This window comes from Platichthys flesus, chromosome 7 (genome assembly GCF_949316205.1).
Source record: "Platichthys flesus chromosome 7, fPlaFle2.1, whole genome shotgun sequence".
In the NCBI taxonomy this organism is placed as follows: Eukaryota; Metazoa; Chordata; class Actinopteri; order Pleuronectiformes; family Pleuronectidae; genus Platichthys; species Platichthys flesus.
The window spans coordinates 20,964,534-20,991,501 of NC_084951.1; the positions used below are offsets into that span (position 1 = coordinate 20,964,534).

The 26,968-nt window shown below is 45.5% G+C and overlaps 1 protein-coding gene across 1 annotated transcript in view; it reads right to left on the minus strand.

Annotated features, from left to right (window-relative positions):
* Positions 1-26,968, minus strand: part of LOC133956950 (cadherin-4-like) — a 198,469-nt gene that overhangs the window by 1,067 nt on the left and 170,434 nt on the right. The window contains exons 8-16 of the mRNA XM_062392323.1: positions 25,355-25,527; positions 22,615-22,752; positions 17,364-17,549; positions 14,210-14,466; positions 7,580-7,722; positions 3,587-3,826; positions 3,203-3,439; positions 1,490-1,629; positions 1,231-1,395 (exon numbers count right to left, since the gene is read on the minus strand). Coding sequence (XP_062248307.1) covers positions 1,231-1,395; positions 1,490-1,629; positions 3,203-3,439; positions 3,587-3,826; positions 7,580-7,722; positions 14,210-14,466; positions 17,364-17,549; positions 22,615-22,752; positions 25,355-25,527 — 1,679 coding nt within the window. The remainder of the gene's footprint in view (positions 1-1,230; positions 1,396-1,489; positions 1,630-3,202; positions 3,440-3,586; positions 3,827-7,579; positions 7,723-14,209; positions 14,467-17,363; positions 17,550-22,614; positions 22,753-25,354; positions 25,528-26,968) is intronic.

The following is a 26,968-nucleotide window of genomic DNA, read 5'->3' on the forward strand; positions in this document are numbered from 1 at the left end:
GGAAGAGATCAGTGCTCATGTTATGATAGGATCAATTATATCCTTGTTGTAGTCCTTCCTTTAGTTTCATGTTTACTTGTGAAACATAAATGCAGTTCAAAAAAGGTCCATGGCACTGTGGGTGAAAATCGAGCCGGGCTCCAGACTAAACTTTTTACAGTGGTTGCACTGGTGCACTTATCTTTTTTTCATTAAGACGCACCAAACAGCTTTCACTGCACCTTTAAGCACTGCTATAATACATCTATTATAGCTTTCCCTTGACAGTTACCATACACATGGCTGATTCCTTGAGGACGAGGAAGCGACACGACTCGATCAAATCCAGAGAAACCTGATAAATGTTTGGTTGCATGTTATTTTGTCACTTTTCACCGCATTGGGTGAAATGGTTTCATCCCTGTCACATGTAGCTTGTGCAGATTTGTCATAAACCTTCCGTTTGAAGGTCAACGGTCTGTGTGTCTATAAGGTTCATGTTCATTAATACATGAATAAGAGCTTTGGCCATTTCTTGTTTCTGAATTTGATTGTTTAATGTTTAAGCATATATCAACATTTTATTGCTTTTATATAAATTGGATGTGAATGAGATTTGGTCTGTATGTTTTCTGCCGCCGCTTTGAAACCCGGACTTGTTTCTCCAATGACAAAATGAATGTCATTGACCAGAGGGTTTGGCAAGAGAAGAGAATTTGACTTCATCCACATCAGTAGAAAACAGTCTGAAAAGCCTCAACCCTCTGGGGCACAGTGCGTGGAACACCATGTGTGAGCTGTGTTTACCAGCCTGCTGGAGCGCCGTCAGGTGAGTGCATGTGTGAGTGTGGGGGTGGGAGAGAGAGAGAGAGAGAGAGAGAGCGAGAGAGCGAGAGAGTGAGAGAGAGAGAGAGAGAGAGTCAAGGCTGGATGGATCAAAGCTGAACAGCTGCTGACACCCCTCGAGTGCGAAAGTGTTGTCACGAGTCTGTCAATCAGCATTTTATAGCATCACTGTGCCAAAGCTGGGGTTGTGTGTCAGACAGGTGTGTGTGTGTGTGTGTGTGAGACAGAAAGCAGTGAGAGAAGGGGAAAGCTACACAAAACACAGTTTCATCACCATTCTGCATCTGCATCTAGAAATGAGTAATCACATTAAATATCAGAACAAAATATCCGATGCTTTTGCTCTTGTGCGTGTGTGATACAATGTGTGTGTCTGCTGTGTGTGTGTGTGTGTGTGTCTGTCACCTCGTGGATGAAGTCCCCGATGTCTCCAGGATGGGGCACGACAGGTCTAATTGGATACTGGGACTCGGGGATTATGGGACGCTCGTCCACCCTGCGGACACCGGGCGGCTTGCTGATGATGTGCTCCAAGGAGTCGGGCTGCTGCAGCTGGCTCAGGTCATAGTCCTACACAGCCGCAGGGGCAAACAGATGTGAGCAGGGCAGAGGCCAACACGGAAAGCATGTGTGTGCGCGAGGCTGAGTCTCTCGGGGGTCTCACCTGGTCCTCCTCTCCTCCTCCCTCCTCGTCGTATTTGAGGATGTTGTCCCTGACGTCGTCTTCAGGGTCAATCAGCAGCTGCTTCGTCTGCCTCTCCTTCTCTCGGCGCTTGATCCACATCACGAACAACAGCACCATGGCTGCAACACACACACACACACACACACACACACAAACACACACAGGCATGATAAACTTGTGCTGCAACAATCGGCATTAAAAATAACCTCACCCTTTGTGAACTGTACTAAATACGAAAGTCTATCAAGTTGTCATGCCCTCTGCCTCATCTGCCTCTCTCTCTCTTTCTCTCTCTCTCTCTCTCTCTCTTGGGGTGTGTGCAGGTGACGTCACTAGTTGCTGATGAGGGCCTGGTGTGCTGGAGTTGGGGCCTTGATTGACCAGCTGCCTTTAAAAGATCCACTCCTGCTCTCAGTCGGCGCCGGACTATAGACTAAATTCTAGTTAGTTGTCGAAGCCTTAATAGTGTGAAGATTTCTGTAACAGCCTGTTCATTCCTGTCTGACCTTCTCTGTCTCCCTGCCCAGGACCAGCAGCTGGACTATTGCCCCAACTCCAGCCCCTGCCTGCCTGCCTGTTGGCCAGCCTGCCTGCTTGCCTGTCTACTTACCTGCTTGCCTATCTGCATTATTGGAGATCCAATAAACCATATTTGATTTTACTTCTACCTCAGCCTCTGTGTCCGAAGCCTGGCCGTAACACAAGTATAATATTTAACATGTTCACCTTCTTTTTTTCAGAATCTAAATTTGAAGAGAATCCCTTTGAGTGTTTCTGAGATGATCCTCACGAAAAACATTTTTTTTTTAGTTTGCCTTTCATCACCAAAATCGAATCAGTTCAACGCCGAATCCAAATTTCTACCGAAATTGAGGAAATTCCCAAATGACGCTCATTAAATATCCAATCTTTTTTTTTATTTTTCACATTGTTATATTCATCAGTATAATTCAAGAGATTTATAATTAAATTCATATGAATATTAAATTAATAAGGAAAATAAAGAAGAAACATTCATAATTGAACATAGCTTAACATAATAATAATAAAATACATAATGCACATAGGTAAACCCACAGATGAATATACATTCTACATGGAATAAATATTTTCACCTGCTGAATATGCATCGTTATGTAAAGTGTAGCAGCAGTCACGAGGTGCATGTGCATCGTTGCAACTGGTTCTAAAGGACGTTGTGCATTATTGATTGAGTCAACTGAAGATTGTGTAGTTGTGTTGCCTATAGTATAACAGTGCAGTAGCCTATAGTATTAACTCACGGCTACGGGTGAATCCGTCTATAGGACGTCTCTGTACGTTCAACCAGTGCAACCAAACAAACCAGTAACAAGGTGAGCCAGCGGCAGGACTCCCTGGAGGACGGGGTAGCAGATATTTACTCTTCCAGGATCACAACACAAAAAGTCCTGGTTGCCAAACGCTGGAGAAGATTCCAGCAGTCGAGACGTTCATCCATTATACAAACTACTGCTCGTGTTGTTGTTGTATCGCAGCCTGGTTAAACTTTAATGGCCGCAACCTAAACTGCAGTTGTTTGGCAGAGAGGAAAATCAATGGCAGTCACAGGCAGCTGTAACTTTTCACTTTCATTCTATGTGTGTGGGCGGGTAGTGAGAGTAGTGTGAGACGTGTGAGTGGAAGAACGGGATCCGAACCCGTGACACTCACTGAGCAGTATGATGATGCAGATCAGGATGGAGATGATGGCGCCGGTTCCCAGGCCAGCGGCTGCCACGGCGCCGAGTGTGGTGCAGTCTCCGTTTTCATCGCAGGGACACACCTTCACTTTGATGAGCGACCTGTTGGACAGTGGAGGGTTCCCCGAGTCCGACACGATCACAGGGACCTCGTACACCCCGGGCTCTAAATAGATATTGTACCGCAGACCCAGACGGGCGTAGTTGCCTGTGGAGAGAGAGAAAGAGCAGAGGAAAGAGACAAGTTACTCCATGCTATTAAGGGGGACTTGAACAAATTGCTGGACGAGTGCCATGGTTCATTTTGTTACGCGTCAGAAACATTCATCTTTCATTTTCCCTGACACCTCCTCACCACTGATCCGGGAAATTGTCCAGTTGCGTCGGATGCTGCTGGGGAAGTTGGGCAGCTCAAAGACAAAGGGTCCGGCGTTGGGGTCAGTGTCGGCGTCAGCGGCAGTGATGTTGACACCTTTGACGTTCCTGTTCATCCTCTCGCAGATCTGAGACTCCCTGGGCAGGAGCGCTGGAGGGTTGTCATTAATATCTATCAGGTAGATCTGCAACGTGCCCGTGCCACTGGCTGCAGGCGAGCCTGGGAGCAGGGAGGAGAAAACGGTATCATGACGAGAGGAAAGGACGACAAAGGGAGTAAAAAGAGCGATACAGAGGAAAGAGGGACACGAGCTGAAGGCCGACAGAGGGAAGGCCGATAATGAAAGAGAAGATTGAGGGAAATAAAAGAGAGGAGGTGAAACGAACACTGTTTATCTACAGTAGGGAGGGTTCGAGGCAGGGTCGCTGCAGAGCTGGAGGAGAATTTCTACTGTTGACAGAAATACTTCTGACATTTGTGCTTCGCAGCTCCTCTTCTAGCCTCAACACACCAATCAGAGGCGTCCCAGTCGAGGCCAGACGCAGGCACGGCACATCTCAGCGCCAGGAGAGGGCTTAGGTACAACAACGATGACTGTAATACAATCAAACAAATCCTTGTCTGTGCCTATTTATACAACTCGGAGAGCCATCTATGATTCAGTAGATAAAGGCCCCTCTGTTTGCAATATTAACAATGTGGTTCCTGAAAGGTGAACTGGGATTTCTGGTAACACTCAGTCCTCTAGTTGTCACATATTGACTTGTTAAGAGGACCACTCCACCGCCTGTGTACATACGTATCAGACATGAGGCGTTACTCTGCGTTCACAGATAATCAAGCACTCCTGAGAATAAGACACTGAAGTTGATTTGCATAACCCTCGAGATCTCCAGAGTCCTCCTCGTGGCATTGTTGTGTGGATAAGTAAAATCTGTGTGAAAACAGCTTTCCCCCAGTGCAGAGTTTAGCATCCAATCACTTTTTTTAAGTAACATGTCCAGTATTTTATTAAATTAATAGAAGCAATATTAACGGCAATATTCCGTGGTGTTAGTGTTGCTAATTTTGAAAAACCGGTACAGCAGATAAAGTCTGAAGTTAGTGGAATCCCTGCAGCACTCGTCTACTTCTTTTGAAAACACATTATTCATTATTGTACATATCATTTTCCCTCTATATATTAAACGCATATTGTTGAGCAATGTGGTCTGATTCGACTGTATGCAGCCATTGCAGACTCACTACATTATTGTCACACTCAAACACACGTGGTAACATGCACTGGTGCACACAAACACAGACACAGACACCGAGCCCTTTTGCACTGACTGAACAGAGCAACAGACCATCAGCAACAGCATTAACAGAGCCTTGAGGGTGAAGGATAGACACTTTAAACAATCGGAGAGTAAGATAGCAGAGCGGCCAGCGGAATGCATGAATGTGCATCATGTGCCTGTGTGGTATGGAGAACTCCCCCCCCCCCCCCACACACACACAAAAAAAAGAAGAGTTCTTAGTAGTATTAAGCTCAGAGCTGTTTATTGAGTGTGTGTCAGGGGTGACGACACTTAGCTGCTTCCAATTACGAGTCATTTCCCCGCCATGCCCCACTGGCTGAACCACTGGAATCAAGCGACCCAAGGGCCCATCTCTGGGATGAGATAAGGGCGATGTAATTTACAGAGATTTATGCAAAGCTGACAGATCTGCCAATTAAACATGGCAGCAGAGCAAGACATTTTCCAAGAGAAGAGTGAGACGCGGTTAAAGTTCCCCTCCTGGGATTGATTAAACTCCTCTGATCATACTAATTTCTGTTACTAAAAATTATATCTTTAGGAGTTTTTTTTTCTGAAGTCGAATAAAACTCTTTTCATGACCTTAAGATGGCCTGGATGTAGCTGCACTCCTCTGTTTTCTTCATGGTTGAATGCTAAGTCATTATTGTTTTGTTTCGTTAGAGAGCAGGACTAATTGATTTCACATTTAGATGCTCTCACTCAAAACCCTCCACTAGCACTCAAATGTCACCTGATTGTGATTAGACATCCTGTCCAACCAATAGAATCGGTTATAGTTTCACTTATGTTAGGATATTGTGAAAAACTTGATTTTCATTGGACGGGGGTCTGTAATACTATAAAAATGTAAATGATCCAATGATCCAATGATCACAAATCTAAGTGCTACTAGAGCTGTAGTAAAGTGTAAGACAGATTATTGCTGAAATATAGTTTATTTAGTGTCAGGTGAAGGTTTCATAGAGTCGAGATACATGAACATTTAACCTAATACTTACTTCTATGTCAAATCTGGATATTAACAGCTAAAAAACACAAGGAAAATACAGAGATACCCTCGTATATAACTAATGACATAGCAATACCATCAAAACAATAACATGAGTTGCATTCTGACAATAAACATTCCAAAATTATTGACAGTGAAAAGATTTTCAGTGATTCTTTTAAATCTTCACGTTGCTTTGAATAAATTTACATTATCGTATGCTGTTATCATTAGTGGCCACTTGTTATAAGCATAACGTACATGCTCCTTTATTTCAGTTATATATAGTTATTAGTATTCGTCATTATTCACGTTATGGGGACATCCTTTTGCCTTTTGTCTCCATATGAAAGACAAGTCTCCATAATGTGACTAAACAGATTTAGGTTGCCACAACATGAGTAATACCTGGACCACACACACACACACAAACACACACACACACACTAACTGCCGTGTGCACACTCATGCACATGCACGCAGAGGCTTTTCCATTTTGCTGCTTCGTTAATCCCGGCCATGTATGGGGGACATGTGGAAGCAGCTTGCCACAGCTGATAGGAGAATTATGTGGGTTTTAACCAGCTAAATAAATAATTATGTTTGTGTAAATTCCTCAAAAGGATTTGTATTAACTTTCTTTTTTGATGCCGGCTCAGAGATGTGAAGCATGGTGAGAAGACTTGTACCAGGCCCACCACATTGAAGAGCACACGGGGACATAGACAATACCACAGGGGTCGGACAGAGGTGTGTGTCAGAAAAGGTCTGAAGCATTCGGGTCGTGTTGGAGGGCGCGCACAGACACACACGCATATGCACACACACACAGGATATCAGTCAAACCCAGGTCAGGCTGAAAGAAAGGGCCTCTAGTAGCAAAAAGGACCAGGGACTCTAAACAAGAAAAACAGAAGAGTTAAATATTTGCGGCGTCCAATCAAACACTAATCCTGCTGCCTCTTCCTTCCCAGCATCACAGCAGATTACATATCATGGTGTCTGACATCAGTCAAATACAGACACGCACACACACCCTCGCACAAATGTGTTACAAATGAGCACATACTCACAGCCCAAAATACACTAATGTTTCAAAGCCAGCTCAACTTAAGGTAAACACAGCAGTGCACTGCACGTCAGTGATAAGGCCGTCGAGGAGGGTAAAAGTATTCCCGTCTTTTACTTGAGGAAAAGCACTCACTTCAACTTGGAGGGGGGGGGGGGGGGGCGATTTATTTGCTGCGATTGAGTTTGTGCTTAGTTAAGCTTGAGTTTGAACTTTGAGGCAGAACAATTAATATATGCCACATGCATTTTGAGTAGAGGAGAGGAGCAAAGAGGAGAGAGCTTCTATATCCTTATCTCTTTTAGGGGGGAATTGACAGGTGACTGTTCACTCATAAGCCCTGAAAATATCATGCATTCAAAATGTGGACAATTTGAAACTGCTTCAAAGTTAATAAAAGCAAAAATTCAAAGTGATTTCTAGAATGTCTCATTTGTGTTTTAATATTATCCCTTAGTACCAGATAATGATTTTACCAAATCAAAATGATTTGGGAGCATAAATAATAAATCCCCAGTTCTGTGATCCTGGCTTTTTAAAAAACTGTGATACAGACAAATACAATCAATTAGAAAAAAACCATTTAAAGCATGAAAGGAGCCTCTTACCATTATCTGTTGCCAGGAACGTGGCCTCGTACACGTTGTTCTTGACGTAGATGGACTCCCGGTCCAGCATCGCCGTGGTTACTATCTGACCATTGGTTCTGTTGATGGACAACCAGTCCGCCGGGTCATTCAGCTTCGAATACCTAGAGACGCACGAGGACAGATCGATGCAGGAGTTAGCGCCTGGCTTCCTGTGTTTACAAGCAATTATACATTTTCTCTTGCATCCGTGCATAGATTGCCTGCACACACACACACACACACACACACACACACACACACACACACACACGCTCACAAAATCACAACAGCCTGACCTTCACACAGTTTAATTCTTCATTGACTTCTCCTCCTGAGCCCGCAGCCTACAGTCAATTTCACCTCATTCTTCACTCCTGTGTACCAGGCTCTGAAGTCAATTACCTCCCTAGTTAAGCACTGCTGCAACTGCCCATGTGTGTGTGTGTGTGTCTGTGTGTGTTGCATGCACATATTCACAAGAAGAGTTTTTGCAGAAGGCTAAATTCCCGGCCAGGGTTCTTATAGTGCATGCATGTTAGGGGTATGGATGTTTGAAAATGGTCCTGTGGGAAGCATGTGTATCGGCTGGAGACGCCATGATAGCATCTTGGTGCTGATAGTGGAACAGGGAAGTGGATGTGGAAGCAGGTGGTGACTCTCCCCTGGGATAAAGTGCAGGGGAAGGAAAGGGATCAACTCCAGGATTGAATCCCAATCTCGCTGGGATCTATCTGTCCTTGTGTCTCTGGCTTTTGTCGCTTTTCTTCTCGTTCCACACTTTCTATTTGATCTGATCTCTCTCTCTCTCTCTCTCTCAACCGGCGCCGCCTCACCTCATCTTGCTGTGCTCTTGTATTCATACATTTCCTTATCCCTGTCTGTATCTCCTCATCCTCGTCTCATTCCCTCAGAGATACAGGGTTCATAAACTGCCACCTCCTCTGGCTGCAATTTCACTTTTGGGAGTGAAACATCACCGGTGGACATGTGACACCTTGGCCTTACACAAGCAGGTTTCTACATCAGTTCCGATTTCATTTACTGAATGTCAGTTTGGGCTACAAGACCAGGTTATTATATGGCATGCACAAGCTTTTTAAAATCCAGCCAAATTGGAATGGATTTTCCCCTTAACCTTGCTTTTATATGTATTAAATTGTTGTGTACTTACTGTCGGTATACACAACCCACTTGTTTATTTGTGCCTGATTAAATAACGGATACACATTTCTTCGTACATAGAGGAGAATAGAAGCCAATGGGAGTGTGTGACGATGAGGTGGGGGGTTGACAGAGAGTATAATCTCTCTCCTGCAGAGAGGGAGGTGGGATTTTCCCAGCAGGCAGTGGGCATGATCCCAGGCGTAGCGCAGTGCAGGGGAAGGGGATCACAGAGATGACATTCCCACACTCTAGACGGTTTCACACAAGCTAGCCAAACCCGCAGCCTCTAACTGGCGGACTGTGAAATCACCGTCAGGACGAGAGTGAGTCCATCACAGTGGGAGGGCGGGATGAAAGGATGGAGGGAAGTGATCGGGACTGGGCGGGAGAAGGAAAGAGGGGCAGGGAGAAGTGACATTTGGAAGTAGCAGCGTGGCTGTGTGATCTGGTTCTGATATCCTCATTAAGACTGACTTTATACCTCCAGCTCTTCGGTATCCAACTGCTTCTCTGTTAGCTTCGCAAAACGGACTCTCTCTGTCTGATCACCCAAATAAGAGAGAGATTCCACTTGAGAAACAACCTACTGAGTGGACATTTTGGAGAGTTTAATCTCGTGTATTTTCCAAAAGTAAAAAATTAAAAAGGATGTTTAATGCATGTATGCTTAACGCAGAAGTGGAATCAGCTACAGATTAGGCTGGCTCTGCCTAACAGCACCTCGGAAGGTCACCGACTAACACAGCATATCTTGTTTGTGTAATTTATAGAGAAATTCCAGACTGGAGCCTCGGGTCTGGAGTTACTGCTAATTACTTGGCAACCTCATAACGATGACAAGACTCCAGGAAGTCACTTCTGTCAGCCAAGAAAAGGTCCAGCATGTGACAATCCTCATAAAACCAACGCTTGCTTTAATTACAAAGCAGTTTGTGTAGACTACATTTCTGATGGGGCAACATAACAATGATAATACGTGTTCATTAGAGTTTGATTTTTTTTGTTGTTTTCATATTCTGTGATTTGGCTAAGCTACGCTAATTGTGAATTGTATAATTTGCATTGGGGCCTGACAGTGGTATCAAGGTAAATCTCAGTAAGAACATGAAAAAAACTACTCTTTTAAATACGAGCACTACCTACGAGTACTAGGTACACTAGGTACTACACAGTCTTCCAGTGAGGATACCCAAGTCAAGCCCATTGTGTCCCAACAGGCTCTGACGGGTTTGGACAACATTTTTGAAATGCTGCTCGGGTTGAGTTCAATGATGTTGGCTAGAATATCTGTGACTTTTTTGAAATGCTGCACGTGCCTCTGATCGGTGAAAAACATCAGATCAGTTTTCGGACACAAAATAACATAAATCCCTTTCAGGTTCAGGTTGGTCTCTGTTTGTTTTCACCCGGGCTCGGACGGGTTTGGGCAGCAAATTTCAGCCTGACTCTAATGAGCACCATATGGAAATGTTTATCACCATCCACTATGCCACATGGAAGGAAATATCTCAAAGGCAAAAATCACACAAAATGGTTTAATAAAGCCCGGCCTATCTGCATGGCTAGACAGAAGTGAGAAAATGTGTTTTTTTGTGTGTGATTTGAATTAACTGACCCTTTAATATCGGGGACAAAAAAAAAAAAAAAGCCTCAGACTTCTCCTTCTGTAATGGGCGATAAAATACCGCTGGAAACTTCTCTTTTCTGCGCACAAAGCCACGATAACACAAGTGGATGTGTGCCCTCCGATAATAAAAGCCCTATCACAAAGGTTTGTTCACAAAGCAGAGTGCTCTGCTCACCACCGTACTTTAATTAAGTCTCCTAAACAGCCCTCAGTGCAGATGTAATAAACCTGATACGGAGCAAATGAAGCCCTGAATGAATGGTCTTTGCAGCCGAGCTCATTTCCAAGACACTGAATAGACATCCTCCGTGTGATTCGTCTCGTTCCTCCAAACTCCAAACTCGCTTCTATGAAATAAGTTAACAGGCAGATGGTTTGGCTTCGTCCAGCCGTGCATGTATATCTCTTTCTGGATATATTTTTCACTTCGGCGTCATCAGCACCCTGTGGACGATGAGGTTATTCTGGCCATTAGAATGTTCCTGTGAAAGAACCCAGTGTTTTTGTTTACAAGTCCCAAACGTCAACAACTCTACCGTGGGCAATTGGCAGTCCCCATCGCTAACTTTTTAACGAAGTGTTGAGCCAATATTTTCTCCTCTTGGAAGGGTAAACCGTCCTTGTTTACGAGAGGGCTATTTTGGAATTTAAAAAAAGAAGAAAACCTGGTTGCAAATGTGAGAATTTGTGTGAAATTTTAATGATTTCATCTCGTCTCTGTATTTCCAGCGCCTTATTGAGTTCTCCTGTATATTTGAAGGTCTCTCTCATCTTGATGCTGGTACGTGTCTGCGTACGGACGGATGTATGATTAGGACTGGCAGGTTAGTGATCTCAGGCAGCAGCAGGGAGACGCATGACATTTATTTTTCAAACCTCCCCCCGACCCCGAGGATGAAAAATGCATGTCTGGAGCTTAGCCAAGGCGGTTTGGGTAATCATTTATGCCAGTGTCTCCAGTCCCGTGTCTCGACCTTACTGGTTGGGTATCTGACAGGTGATGCGTGATGCCTCGCTCTCCCTCGGCCTCCTACCAGCCCTTCTCCTGTCCACATCGCCTCCCGCGCAACCCCGAGAGGATGCTGTCAGTCCATCCCTCCTTTGATAAGCACCTGTCAAGTTTCCACCTTGACCCGGAGACAGCTCACGATCCGCTGTTCCCCTTCTGCCTCCCTCCACTGCAGTTGCGGTCTTTTTCTCACCTTTACAGCTTCCTCTTAAATCTTCTCCATGTCTCTCCTTATGTAAGTGCACCAACCGTTAACAGAGACATTTTGCTCTTTGTCTCATGCAAAGATGAACTATAAATCCACCACAAATCTGAATGTCCACCGAATGCAAACAGGCATCGGCCGAGTATTTGACAGATGTGTTCACTGAAAACAGTCCTGTGTGGTAAAAGGTTGAAAATGAGAGTTTAATTGGGTGATGCAAACAAACACTGCCCACGGGTTTAGTTTATTGGAAAGAATGAGTCCATTTCTTCAGAGTAAAGGCTCAGCGTTAGATAGGGAAACGGATGAAGCCTTCTGTCTGTTCTTTTGTCTTCTGGAGTTTTACTGACACAGATGAACCTGACCAAACAGAGCAGTGTGTGATGCACACGAGAACACGGCTCTGGAGGAAAACAGTGAACATTCAGGTGAAAACTTGGCGTAAATTACCTTATTTTGAGTCAGATCTGAAAGCCGGGGGATACAGACACATAGGTGACACCACAGGAGCAGTATTGAGGCATTTTATGTTTTTTTTCTGTTGATTTTTTATATTTTAAGACTCAGTCACCATTTACTTCAATTGTATTGGATGTGGTTGCAACACTGTTTACCCCTGACACTCCAAAAGGGTTTTGTCGAATCAAACACTGGGTGAATTATCCCTTTAACAAGCAAGCCGATGCAAAGGGCGCATGGAAGTAAAGTGGCTGTTATCTCACTTGAAATTTACTTATGTCTTTTGGTACATAACGGCAGCATTAAAGAGCCTTAAGGAGGATTCAAGAGACAGAGGCAGCAGGTGTGATTAGTGTCCTTGCATAACAATCCTGGATGAAAGTGGCATAAAGCAGGGGGATTGATTGTGATCCTATCCAGATGGATCCAAATGACCGAGGTGCTGGTATGCCATCCCCGACATGGTGAGGGAAGAGGCAGGAGATTTGTTTTCTCTCCTGCCTCTTTGGCATTTGTGTTAAGGAGACCTTGACAGACCACAGCACGGTTAGCTAACTTAATTCCAAGATGTCAGGACTGCAGTCTTGCACAGGTCATGGGAAGAAAAAAACCCCAGGGAGGAACACCCAAGAGGTCGAGGTGAATTGAGTCGGGAGGGAGGATGAGAGAGACCAAAAGAGGGCAGGGAACGAGAGGAAGAGCCAGCTGGTGACTTTGTCGTCGATCTAAATTATAACGTACAACCAATTTACTCTCATTTGCTGTGAAATTGGCTGGGAAATTTGTTTAGATCGTTTCCCCCGGAGAAAACGGAGGGAAAGGGCTTTCGGAGTGTGAGGTGGTTGGGGGGGAGGTGGTGGTTTTAATGTCACACTGAAAAGCCGTGTCATCCACTCATTTACTGTGCTAGTCCCAAATGACACCAGCACATTCTATGTAAAGTATAGGGACACTGTATATGTGACAATGAAGGGAAACACATGTTACATGTACAGTTGTATGTTCAAAAGATCTCGATATCGATAGAGAAGAAAGTGTTTTTGATAGATGACCTACAGCTTTGAAAGACAATAATTCAAACATTGTTTAAAAGGAGAAGACAGAGCTTCAGCAGATCCACTAAAAACCAACAGAACTGTCACAAAGCGGATTCAATTCAACTTTGTTTCACTGAACTCAGGAATGTCCCTCAAGGGAAACAGACATAATTAGGTTGACGTGACAAACATTCATTGAAACCACATCATAAGTTACATATAACGTCCACAGTGTGTCTCATTAATTAGTCTCATCTTCCGCAACAAAGGTTGTATGTACCGTATGAGAGCTTCTACACGTTACGTTCAAAACGTGATGCTAACATTCACTAACTCAGAGCGACAACTAAAACTAAACAAACCTCCCACAGAGGGCGCTCTTCAGCCTCCGCCCCTGTCAGGCGTGTTGCACCTGGTGACAGGTCCGTGCCCCTGTTACTGTCGGGATGACAGCGGGACTGAGGAAAAGGTCTGCTGGTCGTTTAAAGGTTGGTTCACATTTAAAGTCCAGAGAGGCTTAGTGCAGAGTAAGAGCACTGCAGGTGGACATAATGCTGTGTCAGACATTTGGGCCTCGGCCAGCTGTTCTCTTTATCCTCCCTCCATCTTTTCTCTTCCCTCTCTCTCGTGTGCATGTGTGTGTGTGTGTGTGTGTGTGTGCACCTGCATGCATGTGCTGAACACTCAGAATGCACACACTTCTGATTACCCCCGAGGCCATTGCTCCCTATTAACCTTCTTACCCTCCTTCCTCCCCGTTCTCCACTGGCTCATATACTTTGCACAGTAAGACTTTGAGAGATGGGGTGATGCCAAAATATAGTTCCCTTGTTGAACTCTGACCTATAACTACTGACATGGAACTCATCCAAGAGGCTCTTTAGCCCGCTGCTGGTGCATATAGAGGGATTTCTGCCAGGTTTGCACCTACACTGCAGCTCGTGAGACTTCATGATTCATTCAGACATTCCTCTTCCTCGTTTAGCGACACACTAAGTGTAGTGGAAATGATCGAATCAATACTACCACAAGGTAATTATACTCAAAACATGGTATTATAATGTCAGAATGACCCGTTGAAGTGTGATTTACCGTTTTCACTCAGTACCTGATTATCTGCTGCATCTGTAGCCGGTCGGGATCTGAGGCTGAGAAGGTCGTCAGGCTGGTGCCCGCGGGGACGCCCTCCTCGAAGCGGATGGGTTTGGGGTTTGTGGGGAAATAAGGGGGTTCGTTGACATCCTGGACAGATATGGTGACCCCAGCGGTGGACTGGAGCGAGGACTGAATGCCGTTGGCCAGGTGGGCCTGGTTGGACACCACCACGGTCAGCATGAAGGCCCGGTTCATCTCAAAGTCCACAGGCTAGAGGAAGACAGAAGTTGGATTGACTCGAGAACATGGTTTATGGGCGATTGAAATTCAGCATGAATACACCTCATGTACATTTGTTACCATATTTATATGGTAATTATTGCATTGGTATCATTGACCTCAAACTGACTCCAAAATGTTGACTAATTTTTGTTTGTCTTCTTTAATTCTCAAGTAAGGAGTATTAAGAAATTAAACTGTGATAACATGAGAAATAATAAAGTATTGGTTTGGCTCGCACAAACAATATTTGTATGTGTGAAGAGGAAACACTGGATGAACAATATACCAGCTACAGTTGGCAGTGTATTATTTGTTATTATTACATTTTTATGAGTAAACCATGTCAAGTGTTTGAGCATAAGTGTCCTATAAATATTATGCTGATTACGGTGTTAAAACCCCTGTCAACATTTCTCTTTCCCCTGAGGCTGTGGAATATGTGTTCAACCTTGTTGATGATAAAGGACAAGATAAATGAACAGATGTCGTGACAAGTGGACACACACAGACACACACAGACAGACACACATTCACAAACACACACATATATACACGCACACAAAAAACTAAATATATATACACAGACACGCAGGCTAATACAGGATAGGAGGATACATCAAGGCCTATACTATTCATGGGGTGCTCTTTGGCATTGATTGTGCCTTTTGAGAGTGTGTGTGTGTGTGTGTGTGTGTACTCTACAGGGGGGTTTGCCAGCTGAGCCTGAACCAGACTGACAGGTCCGTGCTCCCCTAATGAAGACTACACAATCAGGTTCAAATGACAACAACAAGAAGCAAGGAAACAAAAAAGAAAACAAATTAAGCTGCTGGTCCATTTCTGCACCGGGCAGATGGTGATTACCGCCGCGAGGCTTGTGTCCGCGGTGTTTGATGGTGATGTTAATGACGTGGAGCACATCTGTATGTTGCACTGCCTCAGCGTTGTCAATGGACAGCGTGGCAGCAAACCTCTGATATCGAAAAACATCCTTGATCACGCAGCTCAGCTGACAAGGGCACAGGAGTGGATACGTCTGTGTGTGTTTGTCTGTGCATGTGGACACACACATGAGTTTAAGTAAATGTAAGCACATGAGTGTGGATACGTGTGTGACCCCCCTGGTGCAGTGGGAACCCATTTACAGGCGAACCACGCTCGGTGCTCTTTGATCCACGGCCAGTGGTATTCAGAGCACAGGGGGGTCTGGAGTATAGCTGTAGGCAAACTAAAACACACATGCACACAAACACACACCCTGAGGGACGCCAGCGGGGTGAGAGGTCAATAACACGGCTTCGATCTTTAGCCCACTAGCCATCACATCTCACATCACCTATGAATCGCCTCACTGGTTCCTCTCATTCCCTTTTACCTAATTTGTTCTGCTGGACTCCAACTCCCCCCCCCCCCCCGATCTATTCCCTGTGGTCAGCATCTATAAATCCACGGATATCTGTCTTCGCATCACTTCTCCTCACTTCCCCTGTCATCTTCTGTGCTTATCATAAGCTGTGATTTACATATCCTAATGACTCATGTGAACCAAGCGGCTCTGTTTGTGTGTTTTCATCCATGCTTGTTTGTCGACAGGCTTTTATTACCATGCGGCAAAACCACGTCTCATAAACCCCCCCGGAGAGCAGAGTCAATGTGTGACATGTTCCGGGTGCGACCACAGCCCTTGTTCCCAGAGGAGCCCAGTTCCCCTTCTGGAAAAGTGAGGCAGACCTGGGTGTCACTGTGTTTCTATGTGTCGACACAAGTAGCAGCAGATCTCTTGTTAAAAATAGGAACACCGAGGTAGTATCTTCTTTTGGATTCTTGATTTTTACCCATCGTACCTTGTCTGATGTGAAACATTCCGGCTCCTCTTCCCCCGGAGCTAGCTTAAGCCTCTCTGTTTACTTATTGAGACAGTCTATTTCTCATCTCTTCCCAGGAGGTGTCCTGTCTGTTATTTCATGATTTTCCTGATAATCTCCCAAGGGTCTCCATGGAGGCTCACGGCTACCCGGCTGCCTGCTGACTTTTACATAAGGGTGTCAGAGGAATGGATTATAAAAGGCAGTCATCTGGAGATAATGAAGAGAAGCAAAATGCCAATGCTCATTGCTCCGGGAGCAGTGGGAATTACCGGGGAGATGTTATTGCAGTTTTTTCAAACATTACTGTGTGCGATGCGAGATGCGATTTGCAAGAGTGAGAGACACGAGGATAATACCCTTGAGTCGCCAGGGTCATGGAAATAAACTGGTTATTTCCACAAAACACGACACGCGACATGATAATCGCATTCACTGTGAAACACTCATGGATGAGCACACACATCCTAAAGGCCATTCAACAGGAAGCATATTTACACACTGAACACACACACACACACACACACACACACACACAGAAGATAATAGAACATCTGTTGTCCATTATCTGTATATTTTCCTGAATGGTTTTAAAAAACTCTCCGGACAAGCTGCGTCCGAGAGGTTGAACACGAACACACAAGGTTGTTACAAGACATCGCTTTGTTGCTGCTGTCATTTACCGCAGCGGCCAGCACATTATGGGTGTATAAGAACCGTTGCCTTTGTAATTGAGAAATCAATACCTAATTTGCTACAGTGGTCTCGCCAGCCATTGTGTTCCAAGTCTGTGTGTGAGTGTATGAGCTGTTCCTGAAGGGTGCGGCGGCCTCCAATCCCTCACTTGGACATAAAGGGGCACATGAAAGGCAAAGACCCCAGCATGTCCCCATTTAACTCACAGCCTGTTATTGTTGCCTGTGCATGTTCCAGAGGGGATGTCACATAGAAATCAGGAAAACAAAAAAAAAGAGATGACGCTGTTTCTTCTACACAGCTCTGTATAGACGGGTGTCTTACCTTAACCACAGTGACCATGCCGTCGTTGGTGACGGGGTCAGTGCGGATAGTGAAGTGCCCGGACGGGTCGCCGCTCATGATTCGGTAAATGGCGTTCCAGTTTGGCGAGTGTGGCTGGTCGGCGTCGATCACCGTCAGGTTAGCCACCACCACGTCCACTCGATTCTCCGGGACCTCACCGGAGAACTGCAGAGGGAGAGTCACATGTTGGTTTGTAAGAGGCCGTTTTTAAATATCTTCATCCTCAGCTGTTTGAGAGAGGCCATTTCATTTTTACAAAAAGCCACTAAGTGCCTATCTCTCTTTTTTTCTCTTCTTAACAGAGCCAGTCCTCCTTTCAGGTTTTCAGGTTGAGTTAGTTTATGACTTCTCTTTTAGGACCACTGAGTCAAGCAGTAAACCCGGTGGCAGACCAGCAAGCTCATCCACACCGAGGCATCGTTCCCGTGTCAAGTGTTTTTTCTTTCTGTGTTCCCATTCCCAGCCTTGATGAGCACAAGTATTTTCTCCCTTTGAAATGCAGAGCGACAGAAAAGGAGAGAAGGAGGCCAGCGGCAGGGGAGGAGAGGGTTAAAACATCTGTTTGAGTGCAGACGAGTGGCTTTCAGTCGTCCCCGTGCTGTACAAACACATGTGCTTTGTCCTGATAAGCCTGATGAGGAGTGAGCCGCTGTCTGTCATGTGTCTGTTGCGGTGGGGATTGATCAAAGCCACACCGGCTCAGGGGATAAAACCACACAGAGGCGAACCAACCCCGGTAAAAAGCCCCGCCTTCACGACCAGACCTATCCACTCTCAACCAATCACGCGGGGGTCAGAGGGTGAGCGTGTTGACACGTCCTCATCTGGAGGCAACAGGCATGTGGCACTACACAATCACCGTGTCTGCTACTGGTAACGAGCGTGGAAGAGCCACTGAGCGGCTTATGTGAGTGTCGGATATCAAAGAGCAAAGCCCCCGACCGAACACTCCGAAGGACCATAACACCCTGCCTGGCAACCCGAGCATCACCCGGCAAACAGGCGACAGCAGCGGGCAGATTAGGAGGCTGCGTCAGGAGAGCTGTTCAGAGACTCAGTGACATTCTTAAGACAACAGACACGTCCGGGTGGTCCTGATGCACTGCCTGCATCGCATAAGTCGGCATGCTGTCGTATGTTGGTGTCAGAGCGAGTGTGTTTGTGTGTGTGTGTGTGTGTGTGTGTGGTTTATTACTGGGGTCGGGTTCAGGCACCAATGGCGATTCAGTGAAAATGAAACTTCAGAAATCTCTTAAGCTCCTAAAGACCCTCAAGGATCTTCTTTCTCTGTGCTCAGTAACACCTAACGCAAAGTGTTACCAGATGTGTTTATGGAAAAATGTGAAGTGTCCGTCGCAGCTCTTATTATCAATATCCCAGTCCAACGTCCATCCTTGATTTCATCATCAAGGGGGGGGGGGGGGGGGGGGGGGGGGGTTGGAAGGGGTTACGTCAGGCATCCAAAGCTTGTGTGGAAAGAGTCATTCAATTTTCAATTTTCTCATTCCAATGTTAACACGGTGTGACAGTTTCACATTTCCTTCAATCATTCAAATCAAACATTTCGCAAACAAATCCCAAATGGTTCATTGAAAAGCAGAGCATCGTGTAAATACCAATTTAATGCGGTGCAGGAAGTCAGCTATGAGTCCCAAACAACACCGCGGCAAATACACATCAAATTAAAATCTGTCATCTGTGATTGAAATATAGAATCTGGTTGAACTGTTTTCTGCTCTGATTAACTGTACTGAAGAATTACGTGTCTTTCAACAAACAGAAATGAGAATCGAAAGAGAAAAATCAAATCAAATCCAAATTCTTCTCCTCATTTTGTTCAACTTGACGGCTTCTCCATCTCTTACGGACTTCCTCTCATGTTATTGTCAATGAAGCACTGTGATGCATCACTTGTGAGTTTGAACAGAGCAGTAGAGTCTCCTCTTTGAAAAGGATCGGGGGCTGTTCTCTCTCTTTCACTCGCCTGATGAATACTGTTTTGACACTTGACGGTTTGAGCACTGCCTGAGAAGTTGCTGCACGGCCGAGGTGTCTTTCAGCTCAGGCTCAGCCTCTCTCTGATCCGGTAGCTCTCCCTGCTATGATACCGTCCTTCAGAGGGGGGGGGGGGGGGGGGGCGACGGGGGTGAGTGTCTTGAGATTCTGACTGGCAGAGAAGTGCAGTTGACTTTCTCGCAAGCACTTGACAAAACACTTCTTGCCAACACCCTCACCCTCCTGTCACCATGTTGGCACACGGGGGAACGACTAAAGCGGGCGAGGGGGGGGAGAGAGGAGAAGTGACAGGATACTTCATCACAGGGACTTTGTGCAGGATTTCTACTGCGGTGCCCCGTCGGCCTCCTTCGCTCGCCGTCCTCACCGAGACGTGTCCACTGCTTGATTGAAGGACCTTACACTTAATTACAAAGCATTCAGGACAATACACTGCACCCCCTCTGGTCAACAAACCCACTAGCAGCCACTAACTTTAGTCTGAAATGGGACTGGATACACGTCTCTGCAGTCAAGCCTGATCAGTCGCTGTGGGAACATGACACCCGGAAGAAGGTGTAGTTTAAAGTTTAACAGTCTAGATGCTGTTGCTGCACCTTCACTGGGCGACCTCATTAAGATTAAGATTAAGATCCACTTATTCATCCCAAACACATGCACAGACACACTCATGCAGGTAGGGAAATTTAACCTCTGCTTTTGACCCATCTGGTGCAGGACACACAGAGCAGTGAGCGACCATGTACGGCGCTCGGGGAGCAGATGTTGGGGGAGTAAGGTGCCTTGCTCAGGGGCACTAGACAGGGTAGGGAGACTCTTGGATTTTTGGACAGATCAATCCAGGTTCGTCTTTTGTTGTCTCTCCGTGGAGTCGAACCAGAGACGAACCAGAGACCTTCTCTGCCCATAGTCCAAGTTTCTGCCACTCGACCAGCGCCTCTCCAATCTCATGATGTGCAAAGAAATGATTGTTGTACTTCTTGCTTTTTAACTTCTTGGGAACAATCTGCAACACCTTTTTTTCTTCTTCACATTGTGCAAGATGCAGGTCAGGTGAGACAGCGAGGAGAGAGAGCTTCTTCACTCCCCGACGTGTTAGTGATGACGGATGTGACTTACGGGGGTAAAAAGAAAACAAACTGAACGGCAATGAGAAAGGAGTCATTTGTGTGAGAGAGACGTTCAGGAGACACAGATATTGTTTTGCGGCGCTCTGTATACATAAACAAAAAGAAGAGATAAACAACTTTTTCTGGTGAATCCTATTCATCTGCATCACAGGGTAAAAAGATGCAGAGCGTGCACGCAGCCTCCGAGTGCAGCACCCAGAGCCTTCACACATGCACCCCCCCTTTACCGCCTTGAAAAATAGGCCACCCTCTGATAGACTTGATGAAATATTAATCATTGACATTAAAGACAAATTCCCCCCCTAACTTTTATATTTCTGGGACACAGTGAAAGATCTACAGGGTTTTATTGCCAACACTAAATATTTGCATAATGGCCTGCATTCTCAACAGAATGGCTTTCTGGTTCTCCCGCCACTGAAACGGGTGATTTATGAAAGTCGTGGGTAAAAGTGTTCTCCGCTCGTCGGGGCTCTGAAAACAATGAGATTCATCATCGGTTTCCACGATGTGCCGATGGAGATGCACTCAAACACGGTGGAATACAGTTAGAGAGTTTTCATCTATTACCGGCCACAATCACCGGTTCAACACCATCAGTGGAGAATCCCAATGCAAAGGAGTGTGTGTCTGTGTGTGTGTGTGAGGGGGGTGCCAAGTCAGGAAAGGCCCCTGATTTACAATGTGACATGTCTATGCTTCATCACTGCTGCTGTGAGAAAATAGCTCCTTTGACTAAACACTCCTTCATCCTTCCTCCTCTCACCGTCACTCTCCCAACGCCCCCCCCCCCCCCTGCATTTTTCATCTTGGATTCTGGTGGTGGTCCAGTCATTGACTCATCTCCCCTCTTTGTTGTCCTTTTTCTCCCACCCTCTTCTTCATGTCTTTTCTCCCTCCCTCCCTCCCATCCCACCCCCCCTCTCTGTACATTTTCCTCACTGTGTGATAGCGCAGCTCTCTGATGAGCTCTAAGGCTGACGCACGCTCGCCACCATTGATAATTCATCATTACGAGGCTCTTAATAGCCCCCAGGGTAAAAGCTAACGCTAACGGCTTCAAACTCAAAGGGCCGAGGCTACAGTACAACTGCTGATGAGGCTTCGGCTGCCGGCGAGGGGCGTGCTCTCATCGCGGAGGAAGCCGAGAGGACACCGGCAAGGATTTCTAACCTTAAATAGAATGCAGACAAATGGACGCCATCTTTGCTTCCCTGAACAAATGAATGCCTTTGCCACAATAAAATAGAGTTGACTCTCTCAGCCATGCAGATGATAAATAAAGATTTTTTTCCCCCAATCCGTCAATGAGAAATATTAACGCCTCATCTGACACGCACACGTCTGAAGATTCAGTGGCTCTGAGAGAAATAATCTAGAGAGTTATAAATAATAAAACGAGCCTAACTTCTTAACAATTCTTTTTTTTGTTTCAACTTCACTAATAAATTTTGTGATGACTTTGCCGAATTTCCCCACCAGTGATACCAAACATTATATCCAGTACATTACTCTGAACTTCAGAGTTTCACCTCCTTCTGATAACGACCGTCCGTAATGTCATCATCATTCTAAATATCACAATCACGTCAACAATCATTAACAAATCGCTGGCTCTAGTTTTTTTTTTTGCTGATGAAAGGCCAATGAAATGGATTAGTGTTTCTCTTGTGTGTGTGTGTACAAGGAAATTAGCACGTAGCATTTGCACGCCATACCCCAACCTCACTGGTATAAGTGCAACAATGCAGGTGTAATTACCTGCTTTCTCTTTTCTTTATTCAATTGCTCTTTCTTCTCTCCATCTGTCCACCCTTTCTTCTCTTCTTTAATGACATTCACTTGCTACACTTTTATAATATTTGGACTCATATATAACCAATACATATAGCTAAAAACAGCCATTGTTGTTTAGGGCAAATGCTCTTTAGATAAAGCAACAGTGTTCGTGGTAATCTCTGTTGGTTTAGCACAATATCCTTACTAGTGTGAACAGGTCATTCATTTCAAATCTCCCTCTCCATCTTAAAACAGTGCCCCCCCCCCCCCCTTTCCCCGCCCCCCTCTCATTTGTAGCCACTCACAGTCCTGGAGGTCAACATGGGCGGGTTGTCGTTGATGTCGGTGACCGTGATGATGGCGGTGGCCGTGTTGGAGAGGCCGAAGTTCAGGTTGCCCTCCATGTCCGTGGCCTGCACGATGATGGTGTACTGGGACACTTTCTGTGGAGGGTGGAGAGGGAAAAGACAACAGTTTGAAGTTATTGTCTGCCAAGCAGCTTTCGCTTCCCCTCGTCTAAACAGCAGCAGTCAACATACTGTGATTCCCAGAGGAGGAGAGAAAAGCTGAGCCTGTGCTCTGCTGCATCGTCACTGTCCACAGTCGGATGAGAAAAGCAGAACTGCAAGGGTGAAGTCTTTTATCCGACTAACTTGAAACCTCCTCACGAAACATCTCCTGCCTTCACACCATCTGCAGCGGCTGAACTGTGAAGCCTGGCTGCCCCTGACGGACAGATGTGAGGAGGACGATCTGACTGACAGAGATTAATAGACTATCTACGGAGAGACAGTATGAAACAATGATAAATGCCATTCCATCTTTGAAATCTGGAAGCTGCAATATGCTTCTCCTGGTGCTTGTGAGTCCTCCTTCCCTCCCCAAGCCTCCTTCTCTCGTCCCTGGCATCCTCCGTTTCTTCTCCTGTCCCATGGTGCAGTTAATGGGCTGCAGGAAGGATGGAGCCCAGGAGCCGACTGTCTGGATAATGTGCCTCGTCTCCGAGATTCCCAATTACATTCCCAGTCTCTCTCTCACCTGCTAATTACCGAGTAAATATCCCAATTAGGCCAGGACGCCACGTCAGGAGGATTAGACAGGTCCTCTCAGAACCTCTCATCTTGATGCCAGACAAGATGCTGAACTTCCAACCTTGCACTCACGCTCTCATTAACACCCACACGTACACACAAGCGTAGACCAACAACACTCACACAAAAACACACACACACAGTGGTTTTTCCTCTGTGTCTTGTTTTAAAAGCAGTGCTCGCCTGACTGTCCCATCAGCCCGTGTGTTCGGCGTGTACACAACACTCTCACTAATTAGACAAGGGAGTAATTATGTAGAGCTCCCCCCGAACCTCTCAGCTTTGCAACAACACAGCGGCATGACCGAGGTTTCCTCCGGAGAACCGAGGTCTGCTACTGTCAAAGAGCTTTTTTTAAAAGTCCGCAGCAGACCAGCGCAAACCTTTAGAGGGGGAGTCGGTGTGGAAGTTTAGAGAGGAGAGGAAGAAGACATTTGAAAAGTAAAGAACAGAGGGGAGGAGGAGAGACAGCAGGGGAGGCAGCGGAGGCACAAGGGAGGAGGTATACCAAAAATAGACGCCTGTGTAATTTTATTTTTATTTTTTTGTCGAGGAACCTAACACCTCCAACAACCCAGCCGAGGACGGGAAGGGAGAAGCAGAAACTTTTCAAGTTTGAAAGGGCCAAAGTGCTGACGGAAAGTGGACCAGGGGAAACACTGCAGTCTGCCTCCTCCCTTCCAGTCTCTGTACAGTAAAGTATAGAAGCTCAGCTTTTTTAGACTTCTCATCTGTTTGGAAAGGAGAATGTCTTAAGCAAACAGGAGTGTTGATATGTTTACTTCAGTCAACGTCTGGCCCTGTGAGAGCCAATTTGAGCTTTAGAGAGAGGGAGAGGGAAAGATTGGGGAAAGAGCCTCGCTCCACACAATTTGAGTGTTAACTGTTTTAAGGCTTCTGAGGCTTGGGTCCCTTTGCTGTGTGTCTTCCCACATTCTTTTTCTCCCATTTCAAACTTGAACTGTCCTCTCAATAAGAGGAAATGGCCAAAACATCTCTTTTTTTTAAAAGGTTCAAATTAGCTCTAAGCGGTTGACAAATTTGTCAACAAGCCAGACCTCAGGTGAAGAGAAGTGATGAGGCTCTGGGCTTTAAGGGTGATCTGTTTGGGCTTGGGTGAGACATTAAGAAGATGTGAGATCTTATCTCGTTGGACAAATGTTCCTTTCTGTAGAATATGGTCAATGTGAATATGGGAGAGTCACACCCATCAGCCTCCCCTCCCCTCATGCCTCTACAAACTCACCCAGTGTCTCATGTCGATCACTCCATCTTCTTTGCCAAATTCCCACCCGCTCGCTCCACCCTCATCATATTACCCCATCAGCCTCGCTCTGTTTTTGTTCAATGGCTCCCTCCAGTTTCCCTCTCTCACCGCCATTTCCCGTGTTTTATCGAGTATAGATGAGATTATATGGGCTTTTGTGTTTGTCTGACAGGTGTCAAGGGCATTCCGTCTCAGATATTTCCCCTCTGTCTTCACCGCACAAACGCACACATACAACACAACGTGAGCAGCCCAATGCAGCGTGATGTGTTGTTAATAGGTCTGTCGCCGGTGACAGTCCGGGACGACGATGATCTGTCTCCGAGATTCTCTTTGCAGGGTTTGTCTTTGGCATATCCATGCCGCATGAATACACACATTTGGAGCTCGGCAGAACTTTTATAGCTCCATAAACAAGGTGACCGCAGACGCAGGCAATTTAGTGCGAAAAAAAAAGACAGCTTGATGTGGATTTGTGTGTGAGTGTGAGTGTGTGTGTGTGTGTGTGTGAGTGTGAGTGTGTGTGTGTGTGTGGTGACGAGTGACATCTTAAAGTCAGATCTCAGGGTGTTGTCAACAAACAATGATGAAGGTTTATCTTTTAACTGGTTGTGTTTTTAGTGTTTTTAATCATTATTATGTTGATGTTTTGCTTAATCTGAACGATTGGGGAGGACGATGACCAACCTCTCGATCAAGACCAGGCGCCACCGTCACGATGTCCCCCGTCTCGCTGTTGATGGTGAACATGTTGGGAATGGGGCTGTGGGGCGTCTGGGACAGGATCCGATAGCGCACCATCCCGTTAGCCGTGGTGTTGTCGTCCGCATCGAACGCCGCCAGGTGCATCACATATGTTCCTGAGGAAGACAATGACATTATTGAACATTTATTCAACAAGTCAATTAACTGAAAATAAAAATAACTATGTGGATTTCAATTCTGATCATTTATTAAGCCTTTAGCTTAATAAATGATCAGTGAGACTGGGTGGCATTTTAATGATAATGACATAACCCAAGTGTCCTTTCTGGGGAAGGACAGTTGAATTTATTGGATACAAATACCCCATTAACTGCCCAATACACATAAATACACTCTCATTACAGCCTACAGGCCCTTTTACACTCCACCTGACATATGTAGCCCTCAGTCCGAAATGTTTTCTAAGCATTCTTGTGTCGCTGAATTGACTCATATTGAGATGGCTCTACACTATGTTTCAAAATGTCACAGATAAACAGTAACATTATACAACTGAATCTTGGGGATGGAACCTAAAGATTATTCTGTGTTTGTTAATAAAACATTTCTCTGTCCCTATTTAACTGATCATTTTGTGCGACCAGGCCTTTTATTAGATGGTTAAACAAGAGGAACAAATGCACTGTGCACATTGCAACACTTTCTGTGGTCAACCATCCTACAAACAGATCTAAATGATATACACTGGTATTAGTCACACACTGATGCCGGTTAATGTGAAGATAAAAGTGGTTAATAAACCATAACATGTCCCATAACAATTTATATTTGTTATATATATGTACCTGCATATAAATTATTGACACATATTTAGCAAATATACACAAATATAAAGTAGCTATTACTCACATTTTACTGTACTTTGCATTAATCTGATTATTCTGATATTGATTAGTTTATTACAAAGAAAGTGACCTATGTAGATGTTAGATACCAGCTGCTCACACTGATCTTTACAGATAAATGAAAACCTCGACCAGGTTCTCTAAATGAAAACTTCTCCACCGTGAAGGGCGAGTAAGCACAGGCATAAACATGTTGACACTGTTGTGTTGCAGAGAATAAGACGCTACCCTTGAACGCTGTTGGTTTTCCTGCCTCAACACACACACAGACACACACACTTGTATAACTCTGTGGCATCACTGCCTGTCACCTAATCTCTACATCTCTCCCTCTCTCTCTCCCACTCCCTCATGCTCCCCCTCTCTGGTGGCTGATTGTAATTGCCAGAGATAGTGATATCATCCCAGTGACAGCCCCTGTCCGAGGATAATTGTAACCGCAGCTCCCATTTCAAACTTCATTACATTTCAAAGCAACATTTGTCAATGACTCGGCCGGAGGGAGCACTCTGAAGGCCTCTCAGCGAGACGAGAAATAAAAGCCGGCAGCGAGCGGGGGGGGGGGGGGGGGGGGGAGCAAAAGAGAGAAATAGAGGACAGACTCCATATTTGGTTGGATTCCAAGAGGAGTGACTATCAGTCCTTCACCCATCTTTTTTCGATGGGGGGGATAGAGAGAGGGAGGTGAAGA